This window comes from Mus caroli, chromosome 12 (assembly GCF_900094665.2).
Source record: "Mus caroli chromosome 12, CAROLI_EIJ_v1.1, whole genome shotgun sequence".
NCBI classification, from domain to species: domain Eukaryota; kingdom Metazoa; phylum Chordata; class Mammalia; order Rodentia; family Muridae; genus Mus; species Mus caroli.
The window spans coordinates 65842483-65867601 of record NC_034581.1 but is presented as its reverse complement, the minus strand read 5'-3'; the positions used below and the strand labels follow the sequence as shown (position 1 = coordinate 65867601).

The window sequence follows — 25119 nt, the reverse complement described above, 5'->3', positions numbered from 1 at the left end:
ATTCAGGAAGAGACTGTCAAAATAAAGTCGAGCGTAATTTGTCTAATTCAAAATTGGTGGCGCTTGTTTGTAACTGTCTTTAATTACAATAAAAAGGAACTGGAGGTGATTTCATGTGCGTGTGTGTAGTGACAGTGGCAGCTAAGAAGAAGGCCACAGCGCACGTGTAGAGGTCAGAGGGCATCTGTGCAGCTGCTTCTCTCCCTTTCCCTTTATGTGGGTTTGGGGGATGGGACTCGGGTCACCAGGCTTGCACATCTCATGAGCCCCAAACAGGCCCTTTAGGATAGATAGGTCATGGTTAAGAACCCATGAGGTCAGTTTAAGAATGGGCTGACACAGTCTGCGCCCTGAAGGCTTCTGTGCAGGGGGGAGTAAAGGGAAGGAAAGATAATGGAACGGAGGAGCTGGGCTCTTCTCCCTCCCCTGCTTCTCGGGCCCCCTACAAACAGCAAGTGAGCATCTTCTGTATGCCAGGCTTTGCTCTAGACTCTGCAGAATATAGCAGTGAGGAAAACAAAAGCTCCAACCTGCCTAATCTCACAAAGTGACTGGATGTGTGAAAGGACTGACAGCCAAATGAGGAAGAAAGAGCTCAAAGCATTAAAGCATCTAAAGAGATGCAGGGAAGGGCGGGGGAGTCAGGAAGAGACTGCAGTTAGCCACATACATTTTCTGAACCCCCATTCTCAGCTGTGAGAGGGCCTCAAAGGGTTTGGTGAGTATTAGGCACCTGAGTTGTTATATATGCTACTGGAACACAGAAAGGTCACTCAAGTAAGTTAGCTCTTACTCCTAGGTACTGAACAGGAGCCATCCCAACAGGTATCGGCCGGGGGGGGGGGGGGGGGGGGGGGGGGGGGGGGAGGGGGGGGGCTACAAAAGGCACTGAGAATGAGAGTCTGCATGGAAACTAGCAAGAGAACAAAGGAGGGCTGGGGGTGGGCGTGGCTTAGTTTGTAGTGCCTGTTTAACACAGACAATCTCCAGCATAAGCCACATGCGCTACCAAACAGCAGCACTCAGGACGGGTACTTAGTGGGGTTAGAGTTAGCCAGGGCTAATGACACCCTTAGCCCAGGCTATGTGAGACTCTCAGCCTGGGCTATGTGAGACCCTCTGCCTGAGCTAATGAGACCTTCGGCCTAGGCTATGTGAGACCCTCAGCCTGGGCTAATGACAAGCTTAGCTGAGGCTATGTGAGACCCTCAGCCTGGGTTAATGAGACCCTCTGCCTGAGCTATGTGAGACCCTCAGCCTGGGCTATGTGAGACCCTCAGCCTGGGCTATGTGAGACCCTCAGCCTGGGCTATGTGAGACCCTCAGCCCGGGCTATGTGAGACCCTCTGCCTGGGCTATGTGAGACCCTCAGCCTGGGCTATGTGAGACCCTCAGCCTGGGCTATTTGAGACCCTCAGCCTGGGCTATGTGAGACCCTCAGCCTGGGCTATGTGAGACCCTCAGCCTGGGCTACATATGACCTTGTACTCTGGAAGGCCTCCAAATAGTTGTACCATGATTTTAAATAAAAATTATACCAATAAAAGGTACCATTTTATATAATGCTATTTGCTAATATACACTCTAGGAAGATTTTTTTTTTAAGTTCATGAAAGTTTTTACAGCTTTAGAACTTTAAAAGAAAAATTTTTAGATGGGTTATTTTAAAAAGTACCACTTGATTACTGTTAACAGACAAAAAGGCTAATACCTTCACACTCAGTTACAGCTGTCAGAGCAAAAGAAAAAAAAAACATAAAGAACAGGACATCTGAATAAATCACCATTAGAGCAATATATATTTTTCTGCCTATATTTGATGCTTTAAAGTTTAACTTTAGAACTTCCAGTTGTGTCATTACACTATGATGTCATTGTTTCAACAGCTGGTTTGGGGTCTGAACACAAGATGACTCCTTGATCCCAGGGGTTTGCAGTATGTCATTAAGCCTGGCATGCACTTAAGGTGGAGATGCCGGAGTCAGACTCTAGATCTGACACTTCCAGAGACATAACTTAATATACTTTTAAAACATTCAAAATACCAAACTTTTGCTTTAAAATACTGAAAATTCATATTTTCCACTCTCTGCTGCTGGGTTTATAAGACTAAGGAATGCAAAACCTAAAAGCAATTTATGCGAAGTAAATCAACACTTTTTCCCCCCCAGACAGGGTCTTTCAATGTAGCTCTAGCTGTCCTGGGACTCACTCTGTAGACCAGGCTGGCCTCGAACTTACAGAGATCCACCTGCCTCTGCCTCCCGAGTGCTGGGATTAAAGGCGTGCGCTATCACACCTGACTCAATACAGAATGTTTAATGCTCATTTAGATATGTGTGTATTTATTATGTGTATTTTAGAAATACTAATAATTACGCATCTCACAAGTCTTCTGGGGTGAGAGAATCTGGGGTTGTAGACTGTGAGTCTAAATCTTCATGCCTGGTGACCCATTATTAGATCTCTTACCTGCAAGCTAAGAGGACCCCACAAAGCACAGCCTTTCACAACAGCCGAGACAGAGAGAAGCCTTTTCTGGGCAGCTCCAGAGATGGCCACAGAGTCAGAAATGCCTCATCCTGATACGTGTACTTGGCTCAAGACATATGTATAAATTACAGTGTTCTACAAGATGACTACACAGTGGTTAAGACATTTGACTGTCTCTATTTGGGCTTTTTTTTACATGTCAGTAAAGACTAGTTTCCTATAAACTGTGGAGTTAGAGATAAAGTTTAAAAGAACCAACTGCAATCCAGGTCCATGGAATGTCCTAATTAGTCCAGGGGAATGAATATCATACAACTATAAACATTATTTCACCTATGTAGTTTGGGAAAGAGACACATAGTTATAGCTATCTATGGGTCAATCGGTCTATGACTACTTTATTAAAAGATGTTTTTCTTAATTCTCTGAACATTTAATTTATCTTGACCATACTCATCCTCAAACTCTCCCCAGATCACCCCACCTGGCCACACCCCCAACACCAAATTTTTCTTTTTTCATTTTATTTTATTCCTTTAAACCATTCACTTTAATGGTTTAAAGTGAGCATGGACAGGAACTGAGTGACTAGCATAGTAGGCTCATAAGATGTTTTATGTTTTGTTTTTTGAAACAGGGTCTTGATACACAGCCCTGTCTGTCCTAAGACTATGTATATTAGGTTGGCCTTGAACTCAAAGAGATCCACTTGCTTCTGCCTCCCTAGTCCTGGAACCCAGTGCTGGAACTAAAGGCCTGCACCACTGCACCCAGCCCAGCTAGCTTGTGCATCTGCCATGCTGTTAGGCATGTGCTCCCAGGGACTGCCTCATTTGCCTCTGTTGTCCACACAGTTCTAGCTTGATTCTAGGCACATAGGGGCTCTTGAAATCAAGTAGACTGACTAAGAAACAAACGAACAACCTGCTCCTTCCTCAAGAACCTATGGCTCTTCTAACAGCCTGCTTGCATTCACTCTCCCAGCAATGCAGTTGCTTTCCAGCTGTCTGAAAATGCTACAGCGTTTCTGTGGTGTTTTATTAGGCTCTGGAGGCATTTTCCTGTCCACCTTGTTCTCATCTGCTCTTGCTTCGATTCCTTGTGTAAGCAGCTGCTAACCTCTCCTGCTGCATTAAACTCTCCTCACATACTTAACCCAGCCTGCAGGTTTTGCAACATCCTATCAGTGCCTGAGAATAAACGCTACCTGTTTCGATGCAGAAGCACATTGGTGATGACACTCAGTATCATGGGTAACTTCACTTTCCACAGTCACTAGAAACATCTTCTCTCTCATACTTAAAGGAGTATTTTAACCTGTTACAACATGTTATTTTATCCATTTGGTTATGAGCCATTTAATGGCTGAGCTATCTTCCTAACGTTCCCCATCACATTTTGAAGTATGTTTCAGACATGTAAGCCCTGCTATACTTGAGTTTATTACTGTTTGTTTTTCAAATGAATTGACAAATGCTTATCTTAAAATTTACAGTTTAAGACAAAAACATAGTAGCTTACATAGGAAAAATGAAAGCCCAGGCACCTGTGAAAACAACCCCAGCTCCTTTTCTCTACCGCAGCAATAGTTAATGTGAAAGACTTGTTTCTTCTTATGCCAGCTTCCAGCTGCTTCGCTTTGTTTAAAACTGACTTCAAAGTTTAAACTCTATCCTGTCCCAACAAATAACCTTCCCCAGATGGAACTAGCCAAGTATTACCCTCGGCGCTCTGTGCACCACACCTGCAGCTTCTAATTCAGCAGTTTACAAACTTTCCAAAGGGATGAAGGCTTCGTTCCCTGGGCTCTAATGTACCTTTTAGAGAGCTGACGTCCTTAATCCTGGGTGAGTATGCATACACTTTAGAAGGGTTAAAAATGGGCACCAGTGTTTCTACTTTGCTCATGATAAAAGAGAAGGCATGGTACAAAAGTGCAAAAAACTTTACAACCTCCAAATTCAGGGCTTTTAAAAGCAGCAACCTCACCTGTACATATATAAAGGCAAGACACACACTGGACTCCTATGTGTCCTACCCACAGCACCCAGAGGAGCTACATTAAAGCAAAGCTCTGCTCCCCCACCCCAGTAAAATATTAGTTAGAAATAATCACAATTCCTATTCACAAGAAAGAACTCAGGCCAAATGCACTTATTCCGTTAGTTCCTCCCATAAAACTAGGTCAACAGATGCTTCGTCTAGTGACCTAGTAAAGAAGGAAGCGTACACACGAATGCAATGACTATCAGCAAAAGAGACCTTGACTAACTGATTCTTATCTTTATCCAGAAGATGAGATGAGAGGAAGCAAAGAGCCATGGATGACACTGCAGGCAATCGCAAATTAAGCCAATTCTTAAAAAAGTGAGCGAAACTCATGGGCTGTTTCTTAGAAAGTTATAACTTGCATTCTATAACTCACCTAAGGACTTAACCATTACAAAAAAAAAAGTTTAGGACCTCCTCTGCCCTAGCCATCTGAGGCCATACTGAAAACCCACCAGTTCTCAAGCAGCAAAGGGGAATACTATTGAGCCAAGGGAGGAGCGGTTAAATGAAGAGCGCAGGCCTCTCTTCATGTCGAGGAAGGAAGAAAAGCAGCAGGGAAAGTGAAATCATGCAGCCGCACACAGGCTGAATTGTCCTACTCTAAAACTCTGAAAACCAAAACACTCCAAAAATCAGCAAAACCCGACGGCCAACTCACAATAGAAAATTCCACATCTGACCTCATGTCGTGGCCACAGCCATTATTGTGGACTAAAAAATATTGTATAAAATTATCTCCAAGCTATGAGGTAAAGTATATGTGAAACACAGTGAATTTCATGTTTAATCATGAGCACCATCCCTAGATAGCATTATGTATATATCAATATTCTGAAATTTAAATAATCTAATCAAAATATTCCTCCCCCAAGCATGTTAGATAAAACTATTTAACCTTCAGTCCTCAGGTCAACAAAATGCCCTGAACATCAAGAACCAGACCACAATGATAGCATGATGTCAACCTGTACTCCAAAATACAATCAATGATAGCATGATGTCAACCTGTACTCCAAAATACCATCAATGATAGCATGATGTCAACCTGTACTCCAAAATACAATCAACCACCACCAACCATTGTTTCAAACAAACTCTTGGAGCTGAGCAATAAGGGGAAAAAATGTGTCACAGAGTACAAGCAGTATTCTTTTATCATTTTCTCTATGATACAAAAACTGTCTCTCAAGCTTCTTTTTAAATTTTATGTTTATTTATGTCTTTTTGTGTTGGGGGACAGGTTTGGTAGGCATTCTTCTCCTTCCCCCACACAGGTCCAGAGATTGAACTAAAGTCCTCAGTGGCAAGGAGTGTCAACCACTGAACCATCCTGCTGGCCCTTGAGCTTTCCTTCATTCAACAAGAACTTCAGGTAAACTTTATAAGAAGGTAAGACATAAGTGAGCAACACTGTAAGAATTAGGCCAGGCTTAATGGCTCACATCTATACCAATACACTCAAAAGTTTATATGGCAGTGGTTCTCAGCCTATGGGTTGTGACCCTCTGTCACCCTCCAACCCTTTTAAAACAGGGGTTACCTAAGACCATTGGAAAACACAGATATTTACATTATGATTCTACAACAGTAGCAAAATTACAATTATGAAGTAACAATAAAATAATTTTATAGTTGGGGTCAAAATAACATAAGAAACTGTGTTGAAGGGTCACAGCATTAGGATGGTTGAGAACTACTGCTATATAGTCAGATGCTGGTTTTAGAAAAAGAAATTACAGAGATTATAAACACTACCCATTTCATTATTCTTGGCCACACAATCTGACTGAGGACATTCAGTTTAAATTATTATACTACAGGAAACATCTGAAAATTAAGTGTTTTAAAATATGAAATGCACAGAACACATCAAGAAAAAGAAACCAAAGTTCACAAAGGATGCTTTTAAAGAAGATGGGGTTTTATGAAGAGGATGGTAAATACAAGTCACTCATATATTCAAAATCTGCACAGCGGCCCGGACTGAGCACCTGCCTTTGACAGGAGCTTCTGAGGCCTCACTAACTGTGGTGAACCTCTGCTCACTTCCTGCTCTCCCTGAGTCTCCCAGAGTGAGCAGAGAAGCTACTGTCTGGTTCTGCTGGCTTAATGGACTAAACTCTGATAGAGGCTCTTCCACTGAAGAACCATCTGCGTCCACGGAGCGGGAGAGTGGGGGCTGTCCTTCCTGAGGGCCAGGGGCCTCTGTAAACCCAACACACTCCTGAGAGCCAGGTTAAAGATTCTCTCAGGGGACGCCACATACTGGAAGTGTCACAAGGACCACCACCACTGCTGGTGCTGCCATCAGAGACCAGGGTTAAGAGCCCTTGCTGCAGAGGGCCTGCACGGGGTTTCCTGCACCCACACGGTGACCTAACAACCATCAGGAACTCCAGATCTGGCACCCTCTGTGGCCTCTGCTGGCACCAGGCACACACATTGCACTTATACACATGTAGACAAAACACTCATACACATAAAATATAAAAATTAATAAATCAAAAAATTAATAATTCTTAGAAAAAGATCTTCTTTACAGAAACACAAAACACCTCTCTACCAAAACTGGGAAAGACTCATGGTGCCTCACAGTACCTCACGGTACCTCACGGTACCTCACGGTACCTCACGGTACCTCACGGTACCTCACGGTACCTCACGGTACCTCACGGTACCTCACGGTACCTCACGGTGCCTCACGGTACCTCATGGTACCTCACAGTACCTCATGGTGCCTCACAGTACTCCTACTAATAGAAACCACTCTACCAGTCAGTTAGAGCTGACTGTAATTTATTCTCTGACAAGAAGCAGTTTCTCAACTTCCATGTGTTAGATGGGAGTCCTGGGAGAGGGGCTCTGGCTCTACAGCTGAGGAAAGATGACCTGTAGCCAAGTCCATGTCATCTGAGAGCCAGTGGCCAGGCTTGTAGGCTACTAGCATACCTTACCTTATCCTGATGCTCGACATGGTACTGAAGCCAAAGGGTGACAGAGATGTCTGTTTGATCCATACACTTCTATGGATATTTTGAGTGGGTAATACAGACTGCAAAGTGAGTCTACCATGCATAAGTGCTTTCATATCATGGGAGTAACTTGGAACAGGCTTGTTAGCCTTTACATAAGGTCTGAAGACAGCAGGGAATAAAAAGCTAGTGACTTTACATTTGGAAATGGAACCCAAGGCCAGGAGAGAGAGCATCTTCCTGAAATGCGTCATAAAGACATACAGAGATGTCCTGGGATGGACCACTTTTCCATACTTGGCTTCTGCTAAACATACCTTATTTCAGCATTTTAATCTTTTGTTTTAAATAACCACCCACAATCTTGTAGCCTCGCAGTTTTAATTAAAAGTAGCAAGGTATGGGGTGCATATACATATAGCTTAGTAGTATAAGACTTGCTTACCACACACACACACACACAGGAGATCTGAGGAGCTGGAGAGATGGAGAGATGGTTCAGTGGTTAAGAGCACTTGCTACTCTTGCAGAGGACCCAGGTCGGATTCCCAGCACACACGTGGTGGATCACAACTGCCCACAACTCTAATTCAGGATCTAATGTCTTCTGGGCATCAAGCAGGCACGTGTGCACACATATAACATAGGCAAGACACCCATATGAAAAAAAAATTTAAAACCTAAAAAGCAAAATCTATTGTACAATATTATTAAATGCCAGGTAGTGGTGGCGCACACCTTTAATCCCAGCACTTGGGAGGCAGAGGCAGGCGGATTTCTGAGTTCGAGACCAGCCTGGTCTACAGAGTGAGCTCCAGGACAGCCAGGGCTACACAGAGAAACCCTGTCTCGAAACAAACAAACAAACAAACAAACAAACAAACAAACAAACACACCACAAACACAACAACAAAACAATACTATTAAACAAAACAAACAATCTACAAGACCCTTACCTATCTAGCAGGAATATATAGATGAAGCCTCTTAAAGTTTTTCATGCATAAAACAAAATGTGAATCTTGAAATGAATGTTCAGAATTTAAAACAAATAAGGAGACAATTAAAGTTAAAAACACTCAGGATAGATTCAATTTTAATACAAATTTGAGTTCACTGAGAATAAAAACTAAGAGTACTATTAGGGTATTTAAAAATACATTAAAAACACGTTAGTGTTTTTAAACAAGCAATCCTGTAAATTAAGTTGTTATTGGCTCTGTGTCTAAGTAGGTACATCAACTCTTTGAAATAACAGTACTTTCAGAGACACCATCTGGTAGCACAAAAGCATCTATCCAACTGCCAAAAAGTTGCTGGTTAATTCAGGAAATTGATGACGGAGCCATCTACTCTGAATACAGACCACAATTTACTTTAATAATGTACATTCAATTATTAAAACTCATTAAAAAGCAGTTAAGTACGTGAGTGCACTACTCTGAAGTGTTATGACATGGACTGCCTGCCATTTAGGGGCAAGAATGTCTAGAGGGACATTCCACCACTACAGTCTGGTTGAGAACTGAGAGACCATGTTTTAGTAGACAGCTTTATCTGCAGTGAACTTCCTGTTACTTCAAGCGCCTGTGAGACAGCTACTAAAACAAATCCCCCAGACAACATTCTATAAAAGCATGCCATAATGGTTTTAAAATGAAAAGAACCTTTACAAAGTTACGATAGGTTCACCTATGAAAGAAGCCGTGCACTCTGTATGATTTCATTTACATAAAGCGCACAATCAAACAAGTCCTACAAGTCAGAGCAGAGGTATGTCGGTGTGGGTGGAGGGAAGGATGGAGAGAGATCGTGGGCCTGGGTCACAAGCTGCTCTCCCCAGCTGGACACTGCCTGTGCACGGGGGCTCTGCTGGGGCTGCTCCTTTGACCATGTGTACTTTTCTACATACATATATGTTATTCATGCATAAAAAATTAAAATTGGAAAAGCCAACAGGTTAGTTTCAGCAATTAAAAGGGAGTAGATTTGAGTTTTTAACTGTTTCTTAATGATGATGTAACATTTTGTTACTGTCAAGCAGAATTCAAACATAAACTCCTTTCAACTCTAATATTATGCATGAACCTCTTCAGAGGCAAAGATTAGTTTTTGTTTTTACTATCCATAGCTACCTACATTAAAAACAAACGTAAGTGAAAAAAGACAAAAACTAAATAAAAACAAACTAACTAACTAATCTTGAAAATCTCTCTTGAGGCCTCACTACATTCTGTGCACCCTCTCAGTTTCCTAGGGAACGGCAGGCACTGTAACTGTACTGGAATATAACTAACTGTTACTCGACGCTCATTCCTGCGATCTCACTTGACAGCCCTACACCAGGTCACAGAGTGCAGGGAAGTCTCAGCTGCAATGTTCTTACATGTGACATTTGGTAGCTACAAAGGCTGAAAGCAAAGAGAGTAACGTTGACAAAGCAAGTTGGAGCCAAAGCTAAGATAATCTCTTTCTGAGATGGGGATGCTTCCTAAACACGAAAATTTCCCCAAAATTATGGCTCACGATTATCACTAAAACCCCATGATATCATCTGTGCCATCTTAAAAGTGGTTTCTGCCACACTAGCCACTCCTAACTAAAATTGAGAATGAAAATTAAACCTGACAGTAACCAGTTCTCCTCCCTAAGGCTGGACCTGGTAACTTTTAGAAGAGTCACAGAACGAAAAATGAGCGTTCACACACACACACACACACAGGAAGCCACTTAAAAATAAGAACAACAACATTCCATGCCCTAAAACAGGAACTTGAAAGATGTGCCACTGTCGTAAGTTTCAGGCATGGGGAAGGAGGGTGGGCTTCTGCTCACTGCATGGGACACCAGTGGGAATAAAGCCACCCAGGTTCTACGTCACCACTACTCTGATAACAGCTCCAGGCTGTGGGGCACAGCTGTGAGGCCCTGGCAGCAAGGCCATCACACAGCAGTGAGCTTTGCTAGTCCAGCTCTGGAGTGTCAGGATACAGAGAAGCAGCGCTGCAGTGTGAAAACAGTCTGATACAAACCAGATGGAACTTAAGAGATGGGCAACACAAAGGGAAACAATTGGCTCATTCAACAAAGCCAGGCCCCTGCCCCAGAGAATTCACACAAGACAGTAACAGTCACCCTCAGTTGATACAAACAAGAAGCCATGTGGGTATAGTTGAAAGAATTGTTTTTCCTCAGACTAAACAAAGTTTTGATTTCTAAATTCTTATATTCATTAATTACAGCTTGGTGTAATGTTGGCTTTCCCTTTTCTTCCTTTTTTTTCTTTCTTTTTTCTTTTTTGCCAAAAATAAGTACTTCACTTGTAGAATATATGTATTTTGTGACACCACAGAAACACATGGAAACTAATTTTGTGCTGCTTCCTATAAAGTGTTATGGATACAACAAGGTAAACCATTTCAGGGAAACTGGCACAGTTGATGATTGATTAAATGACACAGTAATTAGAAAATAGTCAACATAGCATTTCCAGGACCGCCTAAGTTCTCATTGGTACGAAAGGCTCCCAACTGCTACCTAAGTAAGTTCCTAGACTCTTAGGTGATAAAGTATTATTGCAATTATATTAACAGAAAAAAAGCATGCATGTCCCCGCCTGTTGATTCTGGGCTGAGAAGCTGACAACAAATGGATTTTAAAAAACTTTTGATAGTCACAGCCACTTAGACCCTTCTGCTAGCATGTCTCCAAATAGCACGAATATGTATACATATTAGTTTTATTGCACTATTACATATTTAACAGAGCAAATGGCCCTCCATCTTCAATTGAAGAGTAATTATGGTCCCACACAAACATCTTTTAAGAAAGTACTTCTTTATTTTTCTTATAAAAGATGTTTCCTGTGTTTGCCTTTCATCATTAGAGCTTTTCTCCGAGAAATGTATGTTTTCCATACTGTCCTGTGTACTGGCATCCAGCCTGAACCAGGGTGTCATGGTGTACATGCTAGTTGAGTCCGGAATGATCACCTCTCTTTTGGATTTCAAAATGTGAGAGCTGGGTCTGGAGAGGCAGCCCTGCACCTGCCACACAGGCTGAGTTCCTTCATCCACTCAGAAGCTGGACATGGCTATGACCCTAGAGACGAACAGATGCTGAGAGCGCTCTGGCCAGCTAGCCTAGCTAAAATAAGGACACCTGAGGTCATGTTCTAGTTTCCCATGGACACATACCACATGCACTCACATCTATAAAACACACATAAAATAAGAGAACTGTTGACAAAATACAATTTATTAAAAACATTACCTGCCCAAAGACCTGGTTATAGCGTGAAAAGCACCCTTTCTAGTAAGCTTTGCTAGATATAACTAGACAGTGTGCAAGTCCATGAAAAACGGCTGAAGAAAACAAGATGTACACATAGCACACACAAACTAAAACATTCTTTACCTAACCCTAACTTTATATTCCCTGATGAAGAACAAATGTGCTGTGGAAACAACATATCTGCTTAAAGTCACACAGAACACATACCTACGAGCACTTTCTCACCAACGTCATTGAATCTCAGGGGCAGCACGGGTTCAACTCCTCCCTCTTAAAGGAGCAGCTGCTTACATTATAATTAGGGGGAAAGAAGCAGTTCCCTCCATACAGTCAGGCTAACTATAGCTACTACTTCCAAATTTCCTAATACGCCACATCTTAGGCATGTTTTTCTTTAATGACTGTATCAACCTAATGAAAGCTGTATCATACCACAGGCCAGAAAAGCACAGAGAGGTTAAGCAACTTGTTCAAACTCACCAGCCGAGGATGGTTTTAACCTAGGGAGCCTGACTCCAGACTGCACGCTCTCTATGCTGCACTGGCTCTATATACAGCAGAAGCGTAAGTCCCCCAAACAAACAAGCCATTCAGCAGTGTTGCTCCAAATTGTGCTTCCTCTTCTGAATCAGAACTGTGAGCACCAGCTAAGCTTCCACAACTCCCATCTCTGCCTTAGGTAGTGTCAAGGAGAAGCCTAGAATCTGGGTCTTAATTAATTATAAAAGCTCCTGTCTGTTCCCATTTAGAAGCGCCATCTGCAGACACCGAGCAGCAACACAGAGTGGCTAGCTCCGTGAGCAGAGCACACACAGCAGCTGTCAGTCCTTGGTCCTGATGCTCACCTGAGCTAATCGAGCCCCTTGATATCCAGTATATGGCCAGGTGGACTCGGGCCAAGATTGAACTTTACTGCTATGCTGGCTGAAACAGTCCATTTACTTTTTATTTTATTCATATAAACCTTTAAGTTACTAAAGCATTTAGTACGCAATTACTCGTCGAGCAGCACAGGTAAGACGTTAACTTGTATTTGTAGTAAATTCTGTTGTGCTGTGTAAGAGACCCTCGCACACTGGAAGAGCAGATGCTACAGTAGAGACAACGCCGACCCAAGTTTCTCCTGCTCCCAGGACTATTGGCTTCATTAATAATAAAACATAAAGATGCTGCCAATCTACACAGTTACTTCAGTGATTATGGAGGGCATGCAAGATGGCTCAGTAGGTAAAGGTTCTTGCTGCCAAACCTGCCAACCCAAGTTTAGTCCCGGGACCCACAAGGTAGAAGGAGAGAGTCGATTCCTACAAACTGCCATCTGACTTGGACCTGCACAGCTTACTTTCTAACGTAATCCTTTACGCAGGCTGCCCACTCCACTTCTCTCCCAGGTAATGAATCACACACTCTCTCCATCCCCTGCTTACATCTCCTCTATTATAGACTTACTTATTTGAGTGCCTGAAGGCAACACACACATGCTGAAGGCAAAGGACAAATCTGGGGAGTTTGTCCTCTCCTTCCACCATGTAAGTTGTGAGGCTTAACTCTGGGGGTCAGGCTTAGTGATGGCAGAGCTGTCTCCCTGGTCCTCTGTTTAGTTCATTCTTAAAGAACTAACTTAACTGTATACATTTCATCCCTAGATGATCTATATTTCCCCGTCTTTTAAATCAAAGGCACAGATTTTTCATACAAAAGCTAAAGTTAAAACATTCATCTGTTGTTGGGCAGTGGTGGCGCACACCTTTAGTCCAGCACTCAGAAGGCAGAGGTAGGTGGATCTGAGTTCAAGGCCAGCCTGATCTATAGAGTGAGACCCATGACAACCAGGGCTACACAGAGAAACTATGTCTTCCCCCCACCCAAAAAAAAAAATCTGTTTTAAAACCTACTACTGCTGCAGAGAAGTGTCTTTTCTTCCTAAGGATTATGTCCCTGACTGTATGCAGATATTCTCACATCAACTGAAACACAAGATGATGTGGTGGTATGAAGAGGAATGGTCTTCACAGGCACACAGGCTTGAATGTTTAGTTTTGAGGAAGTGGCACGGTTAGGTGTGGCCTTGTTGGGGTAGATGTGGCCTTGTTAGAGGAGGTGTCACTGGGGGTGGGCTTTGAGGTTTCAAATACTCAAGCCAAGCCTAGTGTCTCTTTCTCTCTTCCTGCTGCCTGACTATCCAGATGTAGAACTCTCAGCTCCTTCTCCAGCACCATGTCTGCCTGCAGGCTGCCATGCTTCTCACCATGATTGATGACAATGAACTGAACCTCTGAACCGTAAGCCAGCCCCAATTCAATGCTCTCCTTTCTAAGAGCTGCCATGGGCATGGTGTCTCTTCACAGCAATAAACACCAAGTAAGACAGAAGTGGGTATTAGGAGTGGGAGGTTGCTGTGAATGTGCCTGGTCCTATTTCTCTTTGGGGGAATGTGAACTTTGAGAATTTGGATTAGGAAAGCACAGATTTGTAGAAGACACATGACACTCAGACACTGCTTGCTGCCAATTTGAATACTTGGCTTTGGATGCTTTTTAGTCTGTGCCCTATCTCCCTCTCTGAGACCTGCATGTCTGTCTATGTTTTGCTTGTGGTACTGGGAATGGAACTCAGGCCCTGTGCACCAGGCTGTTGGCCAGACACTGACCTATACTTCCCACTACACACATGTGGTTTGAAATGGCCACCATACTTTAAGATTGGAAAAAAGTTCAGCTATCGTTTTAAAGTTATTAAAATAATAATAATAATTCTGGTAGGAATTGTACTTGAGCTGTATTTCAATTACAAAAGTAAAATTAGTAATTTTATTAAATAAAAAATATTTTGCTTGCACAGAAACATCTTTTAAATAGACAGAAACTTTGTGTTTGCTAATTCTCCTACAATGAGTTAGAACCACAATCTGTGATAGAACAGTGGAAGGTAGCCAGGAAATAATCGTGACAAATTACTTTTAGAACTCACTCACACACACACACACACACACACACACACACACAGCATAGTCTACAAATAAGAAAACAGAACAACTGTGTTTCTCAAGTAACTCTGACAACCCAATCTACCCTAGCATTTAATCGTAAAGCACACAGCTTAAATCTCCACCACTGACTGTAGCACAATATGCTGGCTCTCCAACTCATTAAACCTTGCTTATAATCTTAAAATATTTTGAGAAATCCAAAGAAAATATTTTTTTAAAGTGATGACTTTATCACACTTACTTTGTACAATTTAAATGTTCTCTGGTTCATCATAAACAAACGGATTTAAAACTAGTTTCTTGCTTTATATTTTGTTAACCTGAACAGAAAAATAAAGTTGGTCATAGTGAACTTAGTGTGGTGGTTTGAATAAAAATGCCTGACTTTGGCTTATGTGTGGCCTTGTTGGAGGTTGGCTTGGAGGTTTCAAAAGCTCACAGCAGGCCCAGCCTCCCCACCCCATGCTGTGGGTGGATCAGGATGTCGCTCTCAGCTCCTTCTCCAGCACCACGCCTCCGTGGTCCCATGCTCTCTGCTATGACCACAATGGACTGACCCTCCAAACCTGTAAGCAAGGCCCTAATTAAATGCTTTCTTTTATTAGAGTTGCCTTGGTCATAGTGTCTTTTCACAGCAACAAAACACTAAGACATAGAGCAAAAGGGGAAAATAAAATGAAAGTCACCTTTTGAAGAAGTGCCTTTCACGTAAGCATGCTGGCCACGTGACTAGCACACTGACTCAAGAGTGGTAGCCTTGGTCCAGGGCTAAAGAACATACCCAGCACATTCAGTGGAAAATAAAAGGATGCCATCACTATCGTTATTACTGGCTTGCTTATTCCTGTGTTTCCTGACACTAGACCTACCTCTTGCTTCAGGCTAACTACTGGGACTGTAGGCATTTGTCACAATACCTGGTTTGAAAAGCTCCTATTCTTATGATACTCCAAAGACATCAGCTGTCACAGTAATGATTTTTCCTTTTATGTTAAAAATCCGGAAATAAAAGAAGATCCTGGTAATTCTTCAGCCATACAGTGGAAGAGCCTGTGTCCCACCTTGTCTTGTATCAACTTTCAGTGAGAGCTAGCTCACTGAAGGAAATGTGACTTCTAGTAATTAGCTCCATTTCCTTATATACACATAATAAGCGAATATACATTTCAGAGCAAAATACATGACGACTCCACTGTAAAGTAGCCATTATTAGGATTTGAGCAATCTTACAGCATTTACCTGGCAGAAAAGATGTGGTTTTAATTCCTTTGTAATGGGGCAACCTCCCTTGTCTTAAGATTTGTGTACAAGAGAGAGGACTGAATCCCTTCAGGGTCCCCAAGGTCACAGGGCCCTCACATTATTCTGGCATCCTGACTCCAATTCGCTGACATGTTTGAAATGTTTCAGAATTTCAGAAGAGGAGGGAAATAAACCAAATGCATACATTTTATGGGGAAGGTCTTGAATATGTGTGCCAAGGCAATGACTTTCATTCACAAGTACTCTGTACAGACCGAGATATACATTAATTGTGGAATGAAACCTTATATCTATACAAATGCCTTAGTTTATAGTTAAAGCTAAAATAGGCCTACTTTTTTTTTCTCCCCTCCAAGACTGAGTCTTACTACAGCAGCTCTGAATGTCCCTGAATTCCCTATGTAGATCATCCTGGCCTCAAACTCACAGAGATCAGCCTGCCTCTGCCTCCTAAGTGCTGTGATTAAAGGTGGGTGCCACTACACCAAGTTATATTTTCTTATTGAATACAAAAGTAGATGTAAAGACACTAAGCTAACCTTAGGTAATTTTCTAAGTAAAACTTCCTCCTGGGCTGGGCATAAGTGTACATGCCTTTAATCCCAACACTGAGGAAGTGGAGGCAGGTGCATTTCTGTGAGTTCAAGGCTAGCCTGGTCTACATAGAGTCCTCCATTCCAGTCAGCTATACATAGTAAAACCATATCTCAAAACAAAACAATTCCCTTTTAGCTAATAACGTGGTTTCTCTTATTTTTCATAATGATCTTTACTATCTTACTAAATGTGAGCTAGCCATCACTGAATAACAGCTATAAGTCAACAAATATCACTTCTGCTATCCTCTGGTCACACACATGCATTGTAGCTGAAAGCAACATCATATTGCCACACATACAGGCTCATAAATGTTACCAAAGATATTTCCCTAAGTGTAGAGGGAAATGACTGTTGATTATAGGAAAGATCTCACAAGAAAACACAATTAATTTTAAGCCATGTATTTAAAAAACCCTAAAGTTACTGAATGATATTGGCCATGAACGGTTTACAATACTCAGCGGGGCTTTGAGTCAGTCTTACAATCTTGGGAATGTTCATTTGCTCATGTCTATATATTGTCATGAATAATCTTAAAATCATCATTAGAATAGTTTTATAGGCGACATTTTCCTTATTGTGTTTTGAAATAGGGTCTTGCTATATGGCTTAGACTACCCTAAAATTCTTTGTTTAATGCAGGCTGGCATTGAATTTATATCTTCCAAAATAGGCCAATTTTCTTTAGATTCTAAAATGTAAAATCAATATGTTAGGTTAAAGAGATACTGAATGGGACTAAAACGATGACTCAGCGGTTAGGAGCACTTGCTGTTCTTCCAGAGGGCCTGGGTTTGATTCCTAGCACCAACACTGAGACTCACAATGGTTTGTAACTTCAGTTCCAGACGACTGACACCCTCTTCTGGCCTCAAGGGCCACCAGGCACAAACCTGATGCAGACATATATTTAGGTAAAACATTCATAACATTAAAAGTTAAAACATAAGTATTTATACACATTGTAGTGATCTGAATGAAAATGGCCCATGAATAACAGGCTCATACGCTTGAAGTGTTTGATCCGCAGTTACTAGAACTATTTGGGAAGGATTAGAAGGTGTAGCTTTACTGAAGAGAGTGTGGCCCTGTTGGAGGCAGTATGTCACTGGGGTGGGCTTGGAGCCTTCTAAAGCCCATCAGGCCCAGGGTCTTACTCTGTCTGTGGACCAGGAGGCAGCTCTCAGTTCTTTCCCCAGCACTATGTCTGCCTTCCTGCTACCATGCTCCCTTGTCATGATGATAATGTACTAAGTCTCTGAAACTATAAGCAAACCTCCAATAAAATGCTTTCTTCTATAAGTTGTCTTGGTCATGGTGTCTCTTCACAGCAACAGAACAGTTATTGAGACATATACATTTATAAAAGTCATAATCTAGGACCTGCATAAGGGAGAAAATCTGTAGTATATGTCTGAGTCTTGGTGACTTCACTTAAGATAGGTTCCAGTTCTGTCCACATTCCTCAAATGTTCTATTTTCATTTTTCTCTTAGTGTATGTGGGATGGGGAATAAGTGTGCTGGTGTGTGCTTGTGTAGAAGGCCAGACATAGATAATGTCAGAGCGTCGTCCTTAATCCATTCTCTGCCTTAGTTTCTGAGGCTGGTTTGTCTCGGCCGACATGCTCGCTAATGAGTCCCCAGGCTCCTCCTGTCTCTGCCACTCAGCGCTGGGGGGACCAGTACTCCCTGGCTCATCTGGCTGGGATGTGGAGTGGGGGTCAAAACTCAAGCCCTCACTCATGCAGCGAGCACATCACCCACTGGACCACCTTCTCCAGCTTCTCCAGCTTTCTTTACAGCTGGAAATGACTCCATAGTGCCTAAGTGCCACCTTTTAAATCATTCATCTGTTAATGACAGATAGGCTGACTCCACTTCCCAGCTACAGTGAACACTGAGAACAAACATGGTTGTATAACAATCTCCATGACGTGCTGACTTAGGGTCCTCTTAGAATAAGGCCAAGAAGGGTATGGCTCAGGCACACAGGAAGCTCTATTTCCGCTTTGTGAGAGACCTCCATGCTGATTTCTACAGTAGTTGTACCAGTCTACACTCTGAGAGTAGACAGGTTGCTCGTTCCCCACATCTTTGCCCGAGCTTGTCGGTTGCTCACCCATCTTGATAACTACTCTGACTGAAGTGAAGTCGTTTGAATCTGCATTTTCCTGATGACTCCTGACACCAATGATCTTAACACAGCTTATTAATGGCAGTAACCTTAAAGGGAAAGAACAGTGGCTAAGGATGTTAAAACCCCACTAGAAATAGTATTTATTAATGAAATAAAAGAGCGAGCAAATCTTATAGTCAAATATAAGATTTTCATCTAAATATACTAAATGAGAGAAAACAGATTAAATAACTCCTGGAGACAAGAATTAGATTCATATAAAAATATTTTCATTGTATATTTGTTCATTATCAGGACACCAAGTTTGATCTAATACATAGTCTCAAATATTTAATGAACATAATTATCTAAATATCACTATCTGATACAAAAATAGCTTACCTCGATGCTGTGAAAGTGAACTGTCAGATTTATTTCTTACGCTGGTTAGATGTCTTTGTATTGGCTTGTGTTCAACTTGTTTAATGTCTGAATCTTGCTTTTGTTGGTACTAAAGAATTTAAGAAATGAAGCCATTATATTATTTTTTTAAGGTAAAAGTTAAATTGGTTCTATTATATAAACATTTGAGAATTTGATTTGCTTTTAAGTAGCTATTTCATAATTGAACTTAAGGCACAGTTCACAGTGTGAGAGCGTGAAGAAGCCCATCCCTCTTGTGACCACCACACCTCTTAGGTAATGCAGAGATGCTGGGATTTTTGACATGTGTGACTCCAGAGTGACAGATGCAGGTGACAGTCAGGCCAACAAAGGCATCCGCACCACCTTTCCCACTATGCAACGCCAACAACTGAAATGCTTTGTTACAAACTAGACTGCATTTTCTTTCTTTTTTTTTTTNATTTATTTATTTATTATATGTAAGTACACTGTAGCTGTCTTCAGACACTCCAGAAGAGGGCGTCAGATCTCATTACAGATGGTTGTGAACCACCATGTGATTGCTGGGATTTGAACTCAGGACCTTAGAAAGAGCAGTCGGTGCTCTTAACTGCTGAGCCATCTCACCAGCCCCCTAGACTGCATTTTCTAGCGTCTCTCTCTCTCTCTTTTTTATTTTACAAGTTTCAACATGTGATCCTCTGACGCAGCCTCATAAGTATGGATTACAAGTATGGATCATGACTGTATTTGGTTAGAATTTTATTAAGTGGAATCATTGTATATTTTTTACAAGGAGAAGGTACTAGCTTTTACTCAACATAATTTTGCGGGGGAAAGCCTCCCAATTTGTGGCAGTTGGGAAAACTGGCCCTGGGGTCCTGAAAGGCAAAGAGCTGGCCCTTGTTACTTGCCTGCTGAAGCACTTGGGAAAGCAGGCCCTGCACCTCACCTGGGCAGCACAGCAGAGCTGGTCCTGGTGGAGGGGGCACAGGGTGAGCCTGCCCAAAAGGCATAGGAGAGCAGGCCCACTACTCATTTGCCATGAGGTGGCATGGGTACAGGGGTGATGCCCTCTCACCGCCCCCCCCAATCCCAATCTCCTGGAGTGGTCAGGAGAGCTGGCCTAAGGGAGAGAGCTATCCCTGGCCTCTCACTAGCTATAGCATGTGGGAGAGCAGGCCCAGCCCCTCACAGGCTTCAGCACTTGGAACAGTGGGACCTGTTCATTAACTAGGCAGCACAGCCAAGCTGGCTCTGGATGCATAGGTGTGGCTGAGCTGACCGCAGGGTATGAGGGCACAAGAGCTGGCCCTGCCTCCTGCTGATGGCACCACTGGATGGCTCAGCTGGAGCAGTAGAGTTTGCCTGCCTCGGGAGCATGGATGAGGAAGAGCCAGCAGGCTGAGCAAGCAGCTCAGCTACTATACAGGCTCAGATCCAGGGCTCTGAGTTGGCCCACCCCCAAAATCTATATCATCTGGGAACTACTGAGACCAGTAAAAGGGCCAGTCCTGCTGATTCGGGGCTGCAGAATCTCCATGATCCAGGGCAACAACAGGATAACTGGGAGGAGACTGGTGAGGCTCCAGTACTGATAGTGTGAGATCAATGACTCACTGCAATGAACATTTACAAGTGAAGCTGTGTGGACAGAGGGATAGACTGTGAGATATGCTGTGACATACTACAGCTACCATGATGAGATGTTTTCTATGCTTTGTTTTTGTTTGTTTGTGTATATTTTTTATTATTTTGGGGGTAGGAGGTTACAAGAGCCAAGGGCGATGGGGGATGGGGAGAGAAGTGGGACTGAGGTGCATGGTGTGAAACTCACAAAGAATCAATAAAAAGTAAGTAAGTAAGTAAATAAATAAATAAAGATTATTGTCTATCTCAAGAGTTCCTACACTCGTAGTGCCCTGGGAATGGTGGTATTCTAGAGTATATAACATAATATACTTTCTCCAATCACCATTTGCTGCACATTGTGTTGCTTCCAAGTTGGGGCTAATACAAATACAGAGTTCCTATGAACACTCATCTGTTCTATGTTTTCTTAGGAAGGAAAATGTATACATCACATGTCAGTTGCATGTTGATACCACTCGGAATTTCCAGGAGCAATGTCCTGGAGCCCTGCTGTTCCACATCCTTGCCAGCAGACCCAGGGCAGCCTCAGAGCCTTTTGCTTTCTAATCAGGGTCTAGAGGTGGCTGGCTTTACTCTGCATTTCCTAGTGTCTCACGGCAGCTCACGCTGACTGACCTTTCATGCATCTTCTGGATGAGGGTGTGTGCATTCTGAGGTGCGCTGTGCGCACATTTAACTCTGATCCTCTCTATGCTCTGAGCTAACGTGTCTCCTACTCTGCTACTTTCCATCCTCCTAATACTGTGTTTGGAGAGTAGAAGTTCTTATTTTTGTTAAGAACTAATTATTTAATTCTCATTGTCATCAATGGGGCTTTTGTCATTGCATCCATGAAGTTCTTGCCTTTTAGTCACAAAATCTTTTCTTTAATGCAGACACTATTTGCATATTTGTTAGTTTTTCCTGATCTTTGTTTGAACACAGATTAGCAATAACAAACCCTGCATAATATTGTATTCCATAAGCAACCTTTATCATACATTTTTAATATTCTTCCTTGATATCATGGAATGCTGTAAAATACCATGCAAAGAATACTGATTGAATAAATTAATTTACAATGAGGGATAAATTACTAACCATGAATATAAAACTGTATTTATTACCATGAACATTTATTTAGATTAAAATCTCTGAGAACAAGCATCCTAATTTTTTAATATACAAGGTTTCATGGGCTATTGATTTCACTCATTATAAAATTGTTATGCTTTTGTGGAACATATTGTATATATTTTAAAGCTATAAATATGGAATACTTAATAGGCACAAATCACTGAGCTGGCTTTTTTATAGCAGAGTCATAAACGATAACAGTGACTTAACTAGGTGTCAGACATTTTATATACTTTTTATTCTTTAAAATTTCATTTATTTTGTGTGGGCAGGGAATTGTGCTGACAAGTGTTCATGAGTAGGTCAAAGGACAACTCGTGGAGTTGGTTCTCCTTCCTCCTTTGGGAACATTCTAGAAGATGCTGAGTGTGTTGAGGCACACCATTAATCTTTTCATCCCAGCAGGTAGAGGCAGGAGGATTTCTCTGAGTTTTCAGCCATCCTGGTTTACGTTGGGTCCTTGAGAGCACCTAAGACTGCACAGTAAGACTCTCTCTCTGCTTCTCCCAGCCCCTAAAATGTTTTAGGGATTGAAATCAAGTCTGTTTTTGTTCTTGTTTGTTTTGAGACATGGTCTCCCTATGTAGCCCTGGCTGTCCTTGAACTCACAGAGTTTACAATTCTTATCTTAAGTAAAGTACAAATTTCTTGTTTTGGTACCTGAGAAAAATCTTCAGCTGCTTCTGGTAAATTAACATCGCTGACTTTTGTTGTAGTATGTGTTATGGGAAGAAGAAGGTTAGAATCAGGCTGCAACTCCAGTTCCCTTAAGCTCATTGGACCATGAGTGGCACATAAATCTTCACAAATATTACCTATATCAAACAGGTAAAGAAAAAGTTAACTTGTCAGAGTTACTTTAGTAAAACAGTAAGCAACAGACTACACTTCCCAGTATTCCTACGCAGTTACTCAGAAACAGTAAGTCACTAAAAGTCGGATTCAATATAATACTTTCTATTTAAGAATGGAACCTTGCTATAGATAGAGACTAATGGGAGGAGAAGAGATGACAAAGGGGAGGGCAGAGGGTGTCTTATTTTCACTCCCTGTTGCTGTGATAAGATGCCCTGAAAAAGCAACTTGAGGGAGAAAGGGTCTGGCTGGCTCCCAGCGCCAGGTTCCCACCCAGATCACACACACAGTCAAGAGCAGAGATGAATGAGCTAATGCATGAAGGTACACTCAGCTTGCTGTCTCCACTCATACAAATCCAGGATACTTTGCCCAGAGACTGGGGCCGCCCACAGTGGGTGGGCCTTCCCACTAGTCTAGATACTCTTCACAGACATACCTATAGGCCAAGTGAAGAGAGAGAATCTCTCACTGAGACTCCCTCCTCAGATAACACAGATTGTGTCAGACTGACAAGACTTTGAAATGTAGTACTCTGTACAATGAATATATGTCCATGGGGAAAAGTAATCCTATGTAAAGAACAAGTCCTGGCTAGAAAATGCCGGCATCTATTAGCTCTGTTCTGTAGGATTTATCTTCAGATCACACTGATCATTTATTTTCCATAATCTAAACATCACCTCGATCCAAACAGTACAAAGGTAAGAGCAGAAGCATCTATGTATCTGGTAACACTGTACATGTGTGCTGCCCTTTATACTCCAAGCTTTCACATTTATAACTCACTCAGTGAACTGTCTGAAAACTGTGAATCAACAGACATGTAAAATCGACAGCTTCTAACATTTGGCTTTATATTTCATATTTTAATGCATGCGTATGTGTGCGTGTGTTCATGTTTACACAGCTGCACATGTATACATGGTGCACATACACACGGGTGCTTGATTGTTGTGGTGGTTTGAGTAGGAATGGGCCCATAGACTCCTGTGTTTGAATGCTTAGCCCATAGGGAATGGTACTATTAGGAGTGTGGCCTGGTTGGAGGAAGTGTGTCCCTGTGCGGAGAGGCTTTAAGGTTTTATATGCTCAATCTCCACCCAGTGTGGCATAGTCTGCTGTCTGTGGATCAAGACGTAGAACTCTGAGCTCCATCTCCAGCACCATGTCCGCTGCCTGCCACCATGCTTCCCTTCATGAGGATAATGGACTGGACCTCTGAAACTGTGAGCCAGCCTCAATGAAATGTTTGCCTTTATAAGAGGTGCCTTGATCATGGTCTCTCTTCACTGTTACTGTGGCTTTTCTACCCAGCTTCTTTGTTCCCCAAGATAACGACTCTGAGAGTAGACAACAGCTCTGCCTTGTTTCTGCTAAATCATGACTCGATCACCTTGTTTAAACTAGTCTAAGTCACGCCGCATGGTTAGATTAGTAACCTTTCCTCAGCCTCTTGAGTCTCTCTCTATCACAGTCTGGACAAATCCCCCTTGCCTGACTATTTCTCAGAATCCTCTCTCTCTATGTTGGATGTCCCACCTTATAGTCCTGCCTCAGCTCATTGGCCATAAGCTTTTTATCGAGGCGATGTTTCCACACAGTACATAAAGATGATCTCTACACTTCACAGCAATAAAACTCTAAGACAACTTTGTAGACGCCAGGGGACCACTTCAGGTCTCCATTTTTGGGAATGCTGTCAATCTCCTTTAAGATTCTCTTTAGCCTAAAGCTTACGAATTATGCTACTCTGGCTGGTTAGTGAGTTCAAAGAGATTCTTCTGGTGCCCCAACATTGAGATTGTAAGTGTGCACCATGATGGCTAGCATTACTCCCCCTCTCCCCTGCAAGTTAAGACTTATTTTTTAGCCTTATGTGTAAGTGCAGTTGCCCGCATGTGTATATACGCCCCATGTGCATATCTGGTGCCCAGTGAGGCAAGAGGATGGTACATGCTATGGAGCAGGAGTTACAGATGCGTGTGAGCCTTCATGTGGGTGCTGGAAACTAAACCCAGGTCTTCTGCAAGAGCAGCATGTGGTTTAAACTTCTGAGTCTGTCTCCAGCCTCATGCTCACCATTTGATGTGGTTCAATCTCGGGTTCTCATGCTTGCACAGAAATTGCTTTACTGACTGAGCCAGCCATCTCCTTCCACAAATATTTCTTTTTTTTTTTAATTAGGTATTTTCCTCATTTACATTTCCAATGCTATCCAAAAAGTCCCCAATACACTCCCCCTACCCCCGTCACTCCCCTACCCACACACTCCCACTTTTTGGCCCTGGGGTTCCCCTGTACTGGGGCA

At 42.3% G+C, this 25119-nt stretch overlaps 1 protein-coding gene across 3 annotated transcripts in view; it reads right to left on the bottom strand.

Moving 5' to 3' along the window:
- Kiaa0586 (KIAA0586 ortholog) overlaps positions 1 to 25119 on the bottom strand; it is a 98432-nt gene that overhangs the window by 1980 nt on the left and 71333 nt on the right. For 2 of the 3 annotated variants that reach the window (XM_021179049.1, XM_021179053.2), the window contains 2 exons: positions 22614 to 22768; positions 19182 to 19290 (listed from right to left, as the gene is read on the bottom strand). The exons of the other annotated variant lie outside the window; for it this stretch is intronic. In XM_021179049.1, coding sequence (XP_021034708.1) covers positions 19182 to 19290; positions 22614 to 22768 — 264 coding nt within the window. The remainder of the gene's footprint in view (positions 1 to 19181; positions 19291 to 22613; positions 22769 to 25119) is intronic. 3 annotated transcript variants of the gene reach the window in all.